At 39.9% G+C, this 15,278-nt stretch overlaps 1 protein-coding gene across 1 annotated transcript in view; it reads left to right on the top strand.

Annotated features, from left to right (window-relative positions):
• The window catches only part of LOC120935718 (neurofilament heavy polypeptide-like), a 59,184-nt gene that overhangs the window by 33,803 nt on the left and 10,103 nt on the right, over window positions 1-15,278 (top strand). The window contains exons 46-51 of the mRNA XM_040347776.1: window positions 569-613; window positions 6,032-6,079; window positions 8,267-8,314; window positions 11,001-11,120; window positions 12,855-12,926; window positions 13,061-13,105. Of these exons, the coding sequence (XP_040203710.1) occupies window positions 569-613; window positions 6,032-6,079; window positions 8,267-8,314; window positions 11,001-11,120; window positions 12,855-12,926; window positions 13,061-13,105 (378 nt within the window). The remainder of the gene's footprint in view (window positions 1-568; window positions 614-6,031; window positions 6,080-8,266; window positions 8,315-11,000; window positions 11,121-12,854; window positions 12,927-13,060; window positions 13,106-15,278) is intronic.

The raw sequence follows: 15,278 nt of genomic DNA, 5'->3' as shown, positions 1-15,278 counted from the left end.
ATTAAGAACCTGCTCGATTTTTTCTCGTCGTTTTTCCCGTCGTTCTTTTTCTCATCACGAAAACTGCTTGTGTGTATGCTTTTCCGGGTGGGAAAAAAACGTGCATGCTCAAAATCAAGTATGAGATGGGAGCGCTCGTTCTGGTAAAACTAGTGTTCATAATGGAGATTGCACATGTGTCGCGCTGTATCGGACTGAAAGCATGAATCATTACTCACCAAACTTTTATTAACACGAGGATTAGCAAAGCAGCCCAAAGGGTGGCACTATTTGAATGGAACGTCCCCTTCATAGTGCCGTCGTACGTGTTGTACGTCGACCGCGCTTTGTTCAAGCGTTTTTTTTCTTCCATGAACGTGTGTATGCAAGGCAGGCTTGAGAGAAATCATGATGAATCATGTCGAGAAAAACATTGTTTTTTTGCATGACAGGAAAAACTGTTGCGTGTACGCGCATTACAGTTGTTTGTGGTGTTAAGAGCAAGTAATCTAAGGTTGTCATTGTTATTGTATGTATATGCATTTAATAAAATAGACTGTTACTTATTCATTGCCAATTTCTCTTTCAGAAACTCCTGAGAAAAAACCCAAAGAGCCAGCAGAACCTAAACAAGGTATCTATAAAAATAATCTCAGGCTGGCTTAAGGGTAAGACAATTCAGGTGAATGTCTTAGGCCCCATTGGCTAGCAAATGTATATGTTTTATTTGTCACTGCTTATTGACTAGGGATTTAAAAGTGACAGCATTGAGGCTGGTGATCAGAGTAATGTTTATTATTTATCTTTTTGTCTTTTGTTTTCAATGCAAGCTGGAACTGGGTGCTTGGTAAGATTAAAAGTGAAGTTTAGGGGAGCTTACTACAGAACATAAGATTGATGAGGCCAGGACAATTGTCTAATTACTGTGTTCCCATCAATTGTTTTTTAAGAGGCCTGTCATACTTATAGGCACCAAGAAACAAATACTGGCTTTATATTTTCAAGTGTTTTTTGCTGGCATTATGCTGTACATTACTTGAATCCCAGGGCTTATAATACAGTATGCTTCCTACACCAAAGATTAACATCATTTTTTTTCCACAAACAACAAAAGCTAGCATTATTATTTTATTGAATTAAGAGGCCTTGAACTTATGGTGCAATAAACATTGCGGTCATTTTTCACATACCATGTTCTTCTTAGTATTTTACTGAGAGGATTCCAACTAGTTTAAACTCAAAAAAAGAGTATCATTAACCTCCTTAGCGGTAATCCCGAGTCTGGCTCGGGGTGAATTTTTTATACCAAAAGCGGTATCCCCAAGCCAGACTCGGGATCGCATTGCAGGATACAGGGGGAAGTTACTTACCTTGTCCCTGGATCCTGCAATGTGTCCCCGCTGTGTGTGCGGGCTCCTCCGTTGTGTCTCCTCGTTCGATTCACCGTGCCGCCTAGCTCCGTTCCCTGCGATGTTACGACGCACGGGGACGGAGTTTGGCGCCAAATTCAAAAAGTGAAAGACACAATAAACATACAGTATACTGTAATCTTACAGATTACAGTACTGTATGAAATAATTACACACCCCCTTTGTCCCTAGTGGTCTGCACAGTGTTCTGCATGCAGTTTTATATAATAAAAACTGTTCTTTCTGCCTGCAAACTGGAATTGTCCATAGCAACCAAAAAGTGTCCCTTTACACCAAGTGCTTTTAGATCAGCTAGAAAACAGCGATAATAAATTAGAATCACTTGCAGAATAGAGCGATAGCGATTTATGGGGAAATTCGTCTTCAAGCAATAAAAATAATGACAGCGACAATTCTGCAACTGATCAAATTTCAGTGTTTTTAATTTGATTACAATATTGAATAATTTTTATTACAATTACAGTATTATTTGTTATAATTATTTATAGTTATTTATTATATTATAATTTATGATTTTGTGTTTCAAACTTTATCATACCCGGGATGTCTACTAGACTCTTGTTTGGACACATTTAAGTGAGTTATTCCTAAGGCCCCATACACACCATAGAATCTATCCGCAGATAAATCCCATCAAATGGGTTTCTGCGGATAGATCCTATGGTGTGTACACGCCAACGGATATTTATCCGCAGATAAATCTCCCCTGGAATGGATTTCCAGCAGATAAATATTTGTCGACATGCACAGAATATCTATCTGCTGGAATCCATTCCAACGGATGGATCCGCTCGTCTGTACAGACTTACCGGATCCATCCGTCCAAAGGGATTCCCCGCACGCGCCGTAATGAATAGACGCATGCGTGGAATTCCTTATATGACAGCGTCGCGCCCGTCGCCGCGTCATAATAGCGGCGACGGCGCGACACGTCATCGGCAGAGGATTTCAGCGCGGATTTCAATGCGATGGTGTGTACACGCCATCGCATAGAAATCCTCTGAAATCTTAGAGAGGATTTATCCGCGGATACGGTCCGCTGAACCGTATTCGCGGATAAATTCTATCGTGTGTATGGGGCCTAAGAATTGCAGGCCTACAGTATAAAACGCCAAATTTCCATGCAAAATAATTGTATCACTTTTGGTACAAAATTCCAGACGTAATCATACCGCCAGGGAGGTTAAGGAGATGTGGGCATATGATCTTTCTTATATGTGGCAATTTTTATTTCTTCGTAAAGATATAGACAATATAGAATATGTTTATAAACCACAAGTGTACATATCATAGTATATATCACACAAGGGCACTGAGCTTCTTAGTATGTAATTTAGGATTTTTTTGGACATGCATTTAAACTGACAAATGAGGACAAAGATTTCATTGATGAGGAGCATTTCTGTCCCCAGCAGGTTAAAAAAATGTGAGGTAGACATGTGCAGTTTGTTTCATTCCAAATTAAAATTCAGACAAATTAGAATAAAATAGAATAGAATAGGAAATAAAGGAATATACTATAATAGAAGGCATCTTCTAAAATTCAAATTTTGAATAGAACAAATTAAAATTTGAATACAAGAAAAGGAAATAAAACAATTTAAAAAATAGTAGAATAGAGTAGAATAGAAAGAATATAACCATTTCCCAAAATGTGAATATAATAAAATTGAATTAAATAGAATATAAAAGAATAGCTTAGAATAGAATATCAAATAAAAGAATAGAATAGATTATTATAGAAAAAAGCAATAGAATAGAAAGAATACAACCATCTTCCAAAATTTTCATTTCGAATGGAATAAATTAAAATTTGATTAAAAGAATATAATAGAATACAAAAGAATAGAAATGCAATAAAATAAAATGGAAAAGAATAGAATAAAATAGAAAAAAAAACAATAGAATAGAATACATATCACAATATAACCATTTTCCAAAATTTAAATTTCGAATAGAATAAATTTGAATTCAAATAGAATAGAAAAGACTATAATAAAAAAAGTAAAGAAAAAAGAATAGAAAAAAAAAGATAATGAAAATAAAAGAAAAATAGAATATAATGGAATAGAATGAAAATAACCATCTTCCAATTTGATTTTCAAATAAAATCAATTTGCATTCAAATCAAATTCAAATTAGAATTGATGCAAAGTTTCCCAATTCAGTTGAAATTAGTTCAATTTCACAGAATTGGGAACATTTGAATTAATTTGAATTTGAATAAAACAAAATGAATTTAGAAAACAAATTAAACATATTTAACTAAACAAATTTATGTAAATAACAAACCAAAACAATTTTGTTTTAGTTCTGCACATGTCTAATGTGAGTGTTTGTGTTGCTAAGTACTGGGCTGATTGGGTGGTTAATTTAGTTATAAGTTCTTGTGCTTAATATATAGCAGTAGATAGCAGTGTTTGTCATTTCATGTGCACTAATACTAATAGTTTAGGTAACAACTTTTGTCAGCTGACAGCTCTTATGTCTAGGGACAACTTGGACCTTTATGCAAATACAGAGACATGGTTCAAGTATTCACATGACTGGGAAATAACTTCACAGGCTACACACTACGGGTATACAGGAACAAAAATAGTAGGGAAGAGAGGAGGTAGAGTTGCCATATATGTCAAAAATAAAGAAAATAAATGTGTAGCGCTTAAAATGACGATCAATAATGAAAATCAAATACCAATAAATGTGAAAACGTGAAACACATAACAATTATACATACAATGTGCAAGGGACAAGTGGTGTGTGCCGGTGGCACGTGATACAACGTGAACTGTTGTGCCTGTTGACTGATAACAGAACACAAAGCTGATATGATCAACTACTGCCAAATGAAAAAGTTCACAAATATCCCAAAAAGTCAATCAAGTAAATAAGTGAATGGATGAAATAAGTGACTTCTCCAATACGTGATGATCCCACCACCGGAAGCAATGCAGGCTTACCAGAGCACCAGATGAAGTGCTATGACCACGAAACGCGTCGGGAGGACTCCACTGCCGCCCCACTTGTATACAAGCGCTTTTTATTTCCAGCCAAATGTAAGTTTGATAGCTGCGAATAAATAATTGTTATGTTTTTCAAAACGGATCACGCTATGGGCCACTTTTTTCTCTCATGATCATGGTGTAAACAGGAAAGGTAGAGGAGAGCCGATTGGCTGCTCCTCTGACAGGGGGGTCTGACAGGGGGCTGATTATCAGCACCAGGGATGCCCACCACTTGTGACCACCAGGTATGCTACACATGGCCACCAGGGATGCCAATTAGTGTCCACAATTGATGCCAATTAGTGCCCATCACTAACGCCTGCCACTGCCACCTTATCAGTGATGCCCATCAGTGCCATCTATCAGTGTACATCAGTGCCACCCATCAGTGTCCATCAGTGTCATCTTTCAGTGCCACCTATGAATGCCCATCAGTGTTGCATATTAGTGCCCATCAGTGCCACCTCATGGGTGCCACCTTATCAGTGCCTGTCAGTGCAGCCTCATTAGTGCCCATCAGTGAAGGAGAAAATGTACTTATTTACAAAGTTTTGTAACAGAAACAAAATGTTTTTTTTTCTAAATTCTCAGTCTTTTTTTATTTGTTTAGCAGAAAAAAAATCCCAACGGTGCTCAAATACAACCAAAATAAAGCTGAATTTATGGGAACAAAATTATAAAAATTTGGTTTGGGTACAGTGTAGCAAGACCCTGCAATTGTCATTTAAAAAATTACATCGCTGAAAGCTGAACATTGGCTTGGGCAGGAAGTGGGGAAAGTGCCTGGTATTGAAGTGGTTAAGGAGAATACAGAAAATACAGAGAATAAATAGGTACCCTGGATGCAGCCTTATTTATAAAAAAAAAGAACACAAATGGAAATTGTGTTGATAGTGACCAATTATGTTTAATTTTGTGAAAATGAAAAATAAAATAAGCTTTTCATACTTAAGTAAAAAAAAAAATCCTATTTTCTCTATTCTCCATAAAATTCTCCATAAAATAAAGACACATACATTCTTAATTGACAAATGATGTTCAAAAGAAAAGGTGTTTAACTTCTTCGTACATTAGCAAAAAACTAGTTAGAGGAAAAGTTATACTGGGGCTGGCATCAACATTTTTGTTTGCCAATGTCCCAACCTCCTGTAGAAGACAACACAAAACAATTATTTTGAAACTCTTGTGTCTCAATGGACGATAAAAAGAAATGGAATAATCACTCTGAGCAAGTTCTTCACTTTTTTTTTTAATTGGCATACTGTATTTATGATCCTCCATTCAGTCTCTGATCCTGGCTTTTATGTTAGCAGCTGTTTTTAAAATAATCACTGGTCATTGATGTTCACAGGATTTACAAATTGTTACTTGGCAAAGGAATTTTGTAGTTGGCATAGTGTGCAAAATCTATTAATTGGGTTTTGGAGCTTATTTAGTCTTTCTAGTTATAAAAAAGTTTTCTGGCTTCTGAAATGTGTGTGGTGGTTGTGTGGGGAGGGGGGGGGGGTTGTTGTGGAGTTCAGGTGATAATTATTTATGTCTTAATAATTTAAAAAAAATATTTGGTTACATTTATGTAATATAATATGACACTAGTCCCAGTATTCTCTTTTTTAGAAACACCTGCAAAAATACATGCAAAGGAACCTGCAGAGACAAAGAAAGGTATTAAAATATATATACTTTCATTAAAATCAGTTCTTGAGCTCCAGTCGAGTGACCATACTTATGACCATAGCTATGTTTAGAATTGCATCTTGGGAAAATTATGTCATCAGCTGCTGCATAAAGCATGTCCACAATAATCCATCACCCAATTATCAATTAATGGGACTGCTGTAACATTGTAACATTGTAGGCTGATATGTGTGAGGCAAAGGGGTTACCTTACTAAAGGCAAAAAGGTTGTTCCCTTTAAAAGGGACGTTTTACAATGGACGCTCTGATAACATCCATTATCCAACCATATGCGAGCAAAAAAAAGGCATTTTATTTATTTTTCTTTCACATAATAGGTAATTCTTTGCAAAGTAAGATTTCACCACATTTATTAACCACTTGCTTACTGGGCACATATACCCCCTTCCTGCCCAGGCAAAGTTGAAGCTTTCGTCACTGTCACACTTTAATGACAATTGCGTGGTCGTGCGACGTGGCTCCCAAACAAAATTGACGTCCGTTTTTTCCACAAATAGAGCTTTCTTTTGGGGGTATTTGATCACCTCTGCGTTTTTTTTATTTTTTGCGCTATGAACAAAAAATAGAGCGACAATTTTGAAAAAAACACATTATTTTTTACTTTTTCCTATAATAAATATCCAATTTAAAAAAATATATATATATTTTTTTCTCAGTTTAGTCCGATACGTATTCTTCTACATATTTTTGCAAAAAAAAAAAATTGCAATAAGCGAATAGTGATTGGTTTGCGCAAACATTATAACGCCTATAGGGGATAGAATTATGACATTTTTTTTTTTTTTTTTTTTTACTAGTAATGGTGGCGATCTGCAATTTTTTTTAGGACTGCGATATTACGACGGACACATCGGACACTTTTGACACATTTTTGGGACCATTCACATTTATACAGCGAACAGTGCTATAAATATGCACTGATTACTGTATAAATGTGACTGTCAGGGAAGGGGTTAACACTAGGAGGCGATCACAGGGTTAAATATGGTCCCTGCTAGGTGATTCTTAATGTGGGGGGAGGGGACTGACTGGGTGAGGTGACCAATGGTTGTCCCTATGTACAAGGGACACACCATTGGTCTTTTCTCCCTAACAGGACGTGGATCTCTGTATTTACACACAGAGATCCACGTCCCTGGCTCTGTGACTGCTGATTGCGTGTGCCTGGTGGACATTGTGGGCGCTAGGCATGCACATCGGGAACTGAGTGACGCGGCGGGAGGCCAGACACCATATATTGATGGCCTCCCGGCATTTTAGAGCAACCTTGTGGCCGTAAATAGTCGGTGGCCGGATGGCAAGTGGTTAAACCCTGGGAAAATCCCTTAGACTATGCAACTTCTCTTGTAAATCAACCCCAAAATGTGTACAGTACACACAGTTGAATACATACACATTCCATAATTTTTCTTTAGGAGCATGCCTGAACAGATATTGTGTTGGTCTTCTGTTGAGAAAGGAGCATAAATGCATTGCCATGTGGAGTGTGCAATCTCTTAGAGAAGTTATAAATACTGCAAGTGTTACACATTACTTAGTATGTAACACATTTACAGTGACCCCATTGCTAGAATTAAATTTACATTTCAACCAGCAACTCCCTTTAAATGACGATGTTTACTTACCTGTGCATTGTGAGTTTATTTTTGACTATTGCACATCTGCAGTACTTCTGGATAAATAGTGGGGTGGACAAAAGACTTTGCAAGTGCATTTGGACTAATTTTCCACAGAGCTTAGTACATGTGGTAAAGCTTTGCTGGTTTCCTTTATCCAATCATGTGCAAGCAAAAATGCTGTTGTTTTTCCTTGCACCTAATTAGGTATTCTTTACAAAGTGAGGCTTTACCACATTCATTAAACTCTGGAGAAATGTAATGCAACTGCACTTCCAAAGTGCACAGTCTATTTGTCTTTAGTAAACCTACCTAGTAGGTCCCCTGTCACATGTTGTGGTTTCTCCTGCTGGCTGCTTCTTCACTACTTCACTTCACTGTTATTTCCTCAAGAAAGTGAAGAATGGACTTGCAGCCTGCTGGACAGGCAAGTATAAAGAGAAATAGAATCCCCCTGGGTGGACTTTTAAGGCACAATTTTTTCTTGAAACATATATAAAGTATAATAATTTATTCAATATTTTCTTTTCATTCATAGAAGCTGGGGTAAAACCACATGGAGAGGACACTGCACCAACTAAGGAGGGTAATTATGTTTCTATAAATCACAAAAGTACCTAGGCACAGAGGGCCTGATCCACAAAAACCCTGCGTAACCTAACTTTTGACATTTAAGTTACACCGCCGCAAAATCTCTACCTAAGTGCCCGATCCACAAAGCACTTACCTAGAAATTTTGAGCGGTGTAACTTAAGTGCCTCCGTCGCAAGGCGGTCCTCCTCTCCGGGGGGCATTTAAAATTTAAATGAGGCGCGCTCCCGCACCGGCCGTACTGCGCATGCGTGTGATGTAATTTTCCCGACGTGCAGCGCGCGAACGTAATTTACGCCGGGCTTTGTGGATTGCGACGGGACACTAAAGTTGCGACGGGTGGAAAAAAAAAAAGCCCCGGGAAAACAAAAACAAAAAAGAAAAATTGTCAGCGTCGCTCGGCATGCATTCCTGAGAGGGAGAACTCCATGCCAATTTTCAAAGAAAAAACCGGCATGGGTTCCCCCCCAGGAGCATACCAGGCCCTTAGGTCTGGTATGGGTTGTAAGGAAACCCCCCCTACGCCGAAAAATCGACGTAGGGGGTCCCCCTACAATCCATACCAGACCCGTATCCAAAGCACGCTACCCGGCCGGTCAGGAATGGGAGTGGGGACGAGCGAGCGCCCCCTCCCCTCCTGAGCTGTGCCAGGCCGCATGCCCTCAACATGGGGGGGTTGGGTGCTCTGGGGCAGGGGGGCGCACTGCGGGCCCCCCCACCCCAGAGCACCCTGTCCCCATGTTGATGAGGACAGGACCTCTTCCCGACAACCCTTGCCGTTGGTTGTTGGGGTCTGCGGGCGGGGGCTTATCGGAATCTGGGAGTCCCCTTTAATAAGAGGGCCCCCAGATACCGGCCCCCCACCCTAAGTGAATGGATATGGGGTACATCGTACCCCTACCCATTCACCTGGAGGCAAAAAGTTAAAGTTATTAAACACACAACACAAGGGTTTTTAAAAATAATTTATTAGTCTGCTCCGGAGGCCCCCCCCTGTCTTCTTTATTAGCTCTAATACCAGGGGGGGCTTCTTCTTCCACTCTCCGGGGGTCTTCTCCGCTCTCCGGGGGTCTTCTTCTATCTTCGCCGCTCTCCGCTGTTGACTCGGCGCATCCCGGTTCTTCTGCAGCTGTCCGGTGCCTTCTTCTTCAGCGCTGGCTGCCTGCTATCTTCGTGTGTTAGCTCAATTACTAACAGGCAGCCAGCGCGGTCTTCTGTGACGTCATGTTCTTCTTCTCCCTTCTTCCGATGTTGACACGTCGCCTCTTCTCACTGCAATGATGGAGGCGCGCCTTGCATCCCATTTATATAGGCATCACCGTCCCATCATGCTCCGGTAGGTACCCACGTGGTGGGTGCACGTGGGTAGGCACCCACCACGTGGGTACCTACCTGAGCATGATGGGACGGTGATGCCTATATAAATGGGATGCAAGGCGCACCTCCATCATTGCAGTGAGAAGAGGCGACGCATACTACGCATTCGCGAACGACTTACACAAACAACGTAACATTTTAAAAATATGACGCGGGAACGACGGCCATACTTAACATAGGATACGCCTCATATAGAAGGGGTAACTATACGCCGAAAAAAGCCTTACGGAAACAACGTAAAAAAATGCGCCGGCCGGACGTACGTGGATTGCCGTATCTAGCTAATTTGCATACTCGGTGCGGAATTCGACGGAAAAATGCCACCTAGCGGCCAGCGTAAATATGCACCTACGATCCGACGGCGTACTAAGACGTACGCCTGTCGGATCGAGCCCAGATTCAGTCGTATGTTGTTTTGTGGATACAAAACACAGATACGACTTGGGCATTTTAAAAATTACGTGGCGTATCCATAGATACGTCGGCGTAATTCGTTTGTGGATCTGGCCCAGAATGTGTACTGAACACACCCCAGAAACATAATTTTCTGCTTTTGTGATTGGCTCGCTGACTTTCTACACTAGGATACAAGTCAGATATCAGGTATCCCCTGCAACAAAAATTTAATTTTTGGTGAGATACTCCCAATAGTAAATCACGTCTAAAGGGATGCAGAATCTGCAATTTTCCTCACTAGAGCCCTGCAGGTGCAGCAGCTGGTTGATAATTAAGAAACCACTGGCATTAGATTAACTCAGTGTTTCTCAACTCCAGTCCTCAGGGCACACCAACAGGTCTTGTTTTCAGGCGTTCCATTATTTTGCACAGGTGATTTTATCAGTTTCACTGCCTTAGTAATTACCACAGCAGTTTCATCTGAGGGAAATCCTGAAAACATGACCTGTTGGTGCGCCCTGAGGACTGGGGTTGAGAAACACTGGATTAACTTACTACATGGACACAGACAAACACACAGAGATTTCTTCAGATTGAACAAAAGGTAGGACTCTGCAAAAAAGTTTGTTAAAATCCTTGCAATGTAGATAGATCAATTGCAGGGGGATGTTTTTTTATCAACAAAAGCGGAGTTACTCTTTGAATAAAAAGGTGCCCAGTTGGATATTTATAAATAACAGCACAAATTTCAAAAGCAATTTTTTTTTCAGTGACAGTCTGCTTTACAACTACAAGCTTGCTTGGCATGGGGCAGATTTAATTTAAGAACATTGGCCCAACAAAATAGTAGTGCAACCTTTTTTACAACATTTGAACTGACTGTCAATGTATTTTATTAAAATAAACAGTGATAACACCTGCAAAAGTGATAACACCTGAAAAAGTGATAACACCTGCAAAAGTGATAACACCGGAAAAAGTGATAACACCTGCAAAATTGATAACACCTGAAAAAGAACTAACAAAAAGTAAGTGATTGTGATGTATCTTGTTTTGGCACATAAGTAAATGTTCTTGAAGTGTCACGTATACTGACATATAAATATCTCCCTGCCTATGCGTAGAATGTAAACCCTCCAAGGAATTGACTATGTTACAGCCTAATTTTTTTTTTTTTAATATTGGTTACATAGTAACATATGGATTATTTTTATTGGTGCTGGTGACCAATATGTAGTTAAAATACATATTGGTGACTCTTTAATTGGGATACAATTTTTATTTCTGTTCACCTCCTTATATACTGTGGGGTTGATTTACCAAAACTGGAAAGTGCGAAAAAAAATGTTTTGTCAAAGCTTAATTGAACAAGCTGAAGTTAAAAGCTGATTGGCTACCATGTACAGCTTCACCAGATTTAGCATTATCCGGTTTTAGTAAATCAACACCTGAATGTAGCTATTGAAAGACACAGAAGCAAACAAATTACACCCTTATTTCATAGTCTTCCTATTAAGCTTTTTGGTTCAGCTTTGTGGCATCTATCTGTTTTGGGTATTCTCTAATTGTAACATGAATTAAAGAAAAGTATGGCCACATTTTTTTTGACTGGACATCTTTTCGGGGGCTCTTACCTACGTATGCTCTCCTGTGACCCAGAACCAGCTGACAGCAGGTTAAAGCCTACCGTCAGCTGACATCACAGAGCCACTTCAGGCTCTAAAAAGATCCTGACAACAATGTCAGAATTCACCCAGATGCCTGACTAGCAGCTGGCACAGCCACTCAGTGCTCCACTGAGAGCCTTAGACCCCATGCACACAATAATGCCTAGTCAGAAAAGTCATACGGAATTTTTTCATTGGATATTCCGACCATGTGTATGCCTCATCGGACTTTTTCCGTCCGAAATTCCAACAGAGTTAGAAAGAGAACATGTTCTCTTTTTTTCGGAATTTCAATTCGTCTGTATGGAACTCCGATGGAGAAAAGAACATGCATGCTCAGAAACAATTTGACGCATGCTCAGAAGCACTGAACTTCATTTTTCTAGGCTCATTGTAGTGTTGTGCGTCACCGCGTTTTGACGGTCAGAATTTGGTTTGTCTGTGTGAATGCAAGACAGCTTGAACGGAATTCCGTCGGAAAAACCCATCTGAGTTTATTCCGATGGAAACTCCCATCGTGTGTACAGGGCATTAGTGATCACATGAAGGCCTAAGGCTTCACTTACATACAAATCCTTCAGTCTGTATAAAATGCTGCAGATGCCACATGATCCTGAAAGTTGCAGTGTGATTGTATTTAGCACTGTAAGGACTCATTCACATGGGCACTTGGACATGTATAGCATGAATGAAGCATTTTTTATAATGACTAGAGCTGTGCACAGGCAAACAGCCACACATTCTAATTTGATAGGTGTACAGGAGCAGGTGCACACTGAACAGCATCAAGCGCATAAACACATGCCTCATTCATGCTATACACATCCAAGTGCCCATGTTAATGATGCCAAACTGTCAGACAATTACACTATAAAACAAATTAAATTGACACAGTATTGTTAATATTGTAATTTCTATACAATTACAGCAAAGAAAAAAAAACAGTACTTCAATGCTACTTATTATTAATGTAATTTAGATTAAGATAAATATTTAAGTAAACGTGCAGTGCTTGGTGGATAGCATTACCAACTGACTGATTTCACTTTTTGCCCCAAATTGTTCTAGGTATAATAATGATATTTTATTTTTTAGAAACACCAGTAGAAAAACTTGAAAAACTAACAAAGGAAAAGCTTGAAAAAGAAATAAAGGAGCAAATAAAAAGTAAGCCTGCAAATACCCTAGCTAAAGTGTCTGTCTCATAAATGTAGCAGAACATTATTTAAAATAACTGAAACTGTTATTCCTACACATAACATTAGAAGTTAGCATTAAAACATTTGTATTGCTTTTCCTAGCAGCTCCAGTGAAACAAGAACAAGTTGTACTTAATCAAACCAAAGGTAATTAGCAGTAATTATTTCTCTTAGTTTTGTGCATATATGCAATCTAAAACTTGTTAAAATGTAGTAATATTATTTATTTTACCCTTTTTTTCTTATTCCTAACTGGTTATTTGGACAAATTCCATTCTTTCCTTTTGCAAGGTTTTATACACAGACCTTTAAAAACATGATATATTAACTTTTGACAAATTCATATGGCAATTAGTGTTGGGTGAACAGTTTGAGCCAAGCAAAAGTTCAGCCCGAACATCACCCATTCACCTATTTGGTTCACAGTTCATTCTGGGGTCCTATTGGTTGAAGCCAGTGGTCCGGTGCAAGGCTACACCAATTAGCACTGTCAGAGCCCTTGGACAACATGATGATAATTTTTTCCAATCACGGCTCAGTGCTCATAGTCCCACCCCACACTATAAAAGGTTCATTCCCATGGAAAGCTTTTGCAGTGTGTTGGAGAGGAGATAGATTGAGCAGGGTTTAGTTTGCTACTAGCGAGTTAGTGTGTCCGTTTATTGTCACTCTGAGTGTAGAGTATTAGTGTAGTGTTAGTATAGTGTGTGAGTATAGTATGTCAGTATAGTATAGTGTGTTAGTGTAGTGCAGTGTTTAACACAGCATTACATAAATATTAGTGCTGTATACAGTGCTGTACGCCCTCTTTTTTTCTTTCCTTTTTTTTCTGTTTTTTTTTTTTTTTCTTTTTCCCATCATGTCTGGGAGGTCAACAAGGAGAGGCAGACGTTCCCATGCCACTTTGAGGTGGTCAGCAGTGTCTGTGTCCACAGGCAAAGGTGTACATATTCACCAGCACACCATGGATCTTCAATTTTCATCCAAAAGTTTTAATGAAAGTGATCAGATCACAAAAGAGAACGCAACGTTTCAGAGCCACGCAGGGCCCCTTCGTCAGGCATGTGATGATTTATTTTATCATCACATGCCTGATGAAAGGGCATCACATGCCTGTTGAAGGAGCCCTGCGCTGCTCCGAAACATTGCATTCTCTTTTGTGATGTGATCACTATTATTAAAACTTTTGGACGAAAATTGACGATTCATGGTGTGCTGGTGAATATGTACGCTTGTTTGATGTTTCCAGGACCCAACTGGTAATCGCTGCAGCACCCACCATTTTATGAGCCATATCTACCAGGAACATGTGCGATAGGAATATTGATCACACAGGCAAGGGTGGACGTGCTCCGTCCTCAGGCAGGGCATGTTTGTCTCTGTTTAGTAGTGTTGCCCATGCTATCGAGGCACAGTATGCAGAGGTAGTGGTGGACTAGCTTACTAAACCATCCTCATTCTCTATGACCCAAGGTGACACTAGTTCTCAGTCCAGCGCAGCTGCCAGAGTGGCTTATTCTGCCTCCTTGTCCACAGCTACTCCTGCCGTAGCCCCAGCATCAGGGCCAATCCTAGGGTCACAGACGCCTGGGTGCAGAAATATTTCTGGAGCACCCACATGGGCGTGATCATTTTACTAACCCCTCTCCTTTACAAATGTTTCTATGGCACTGACTCAACCAAAGAGATGCTCCCCCACGGGGTCTTCATTACCCTGGGATCCTTACATGATCTCTTAACAATAAACAAAATACAGGAAGAGAAGCAGAGTACTTTATTGGAACCTGGAGGGGGTCTATCTAATGAACACAGAGAGGACTGTTAGAGAGTCTGTTAGAAAGAGCCCCCAGACATACTATAGACATAATACAGGAGATGGTCAGAGACTGCAGACACAGTACAGGAGATGATCAGAGTTGGCAGACATATTACAGGAGATGGTCAGAGACTGCAGACGTAGTACAGGATATGGCCAGAGACTGCAGACATAGTACAGGAGATGATCAGAGACTGCAGACATAGTAGAGGAGATGGTCAGAGCCTGCAGACATAGTACAGGATATTATCAGAGACTGCAGACATAGTACAGGAGATGGCCAGAGACTGCAGACATAGTACAGGAGATGGTCAGAGACCACAGACGTGATACAAGAGATGTTCAGAGACTGCAGACATAGTACAGGAGACGGTCAAAGACTGCATACATGGTACAGGAGACAGTCATAGACCGAAAGACATGGTATAGGAGACGGTCAGAGACTTCAGACATAATACAGGAGACTGTCAGAGACTGCAGACATTATACAGGAGATGGTCAGAG

Source organism: Rana temporaria, chromosome 4, assembly GCF_905171775.1.
Source record: "Rana temporaria chromosome 4, aRanTem1.1, whole genome shotgun sequence".
In the NCBI taxonomy this organism is placed as follows: Eukaryota; Metazoa; Chordata; class Amphibia; order Anura; family Ranidae; genus Rana; species Rana temporaria.
The sequence above is the reverse complement of the archived record's forward strand: the minus strand, read 5'-3'. Positions and strand labels throughout refer to the sequence as shown.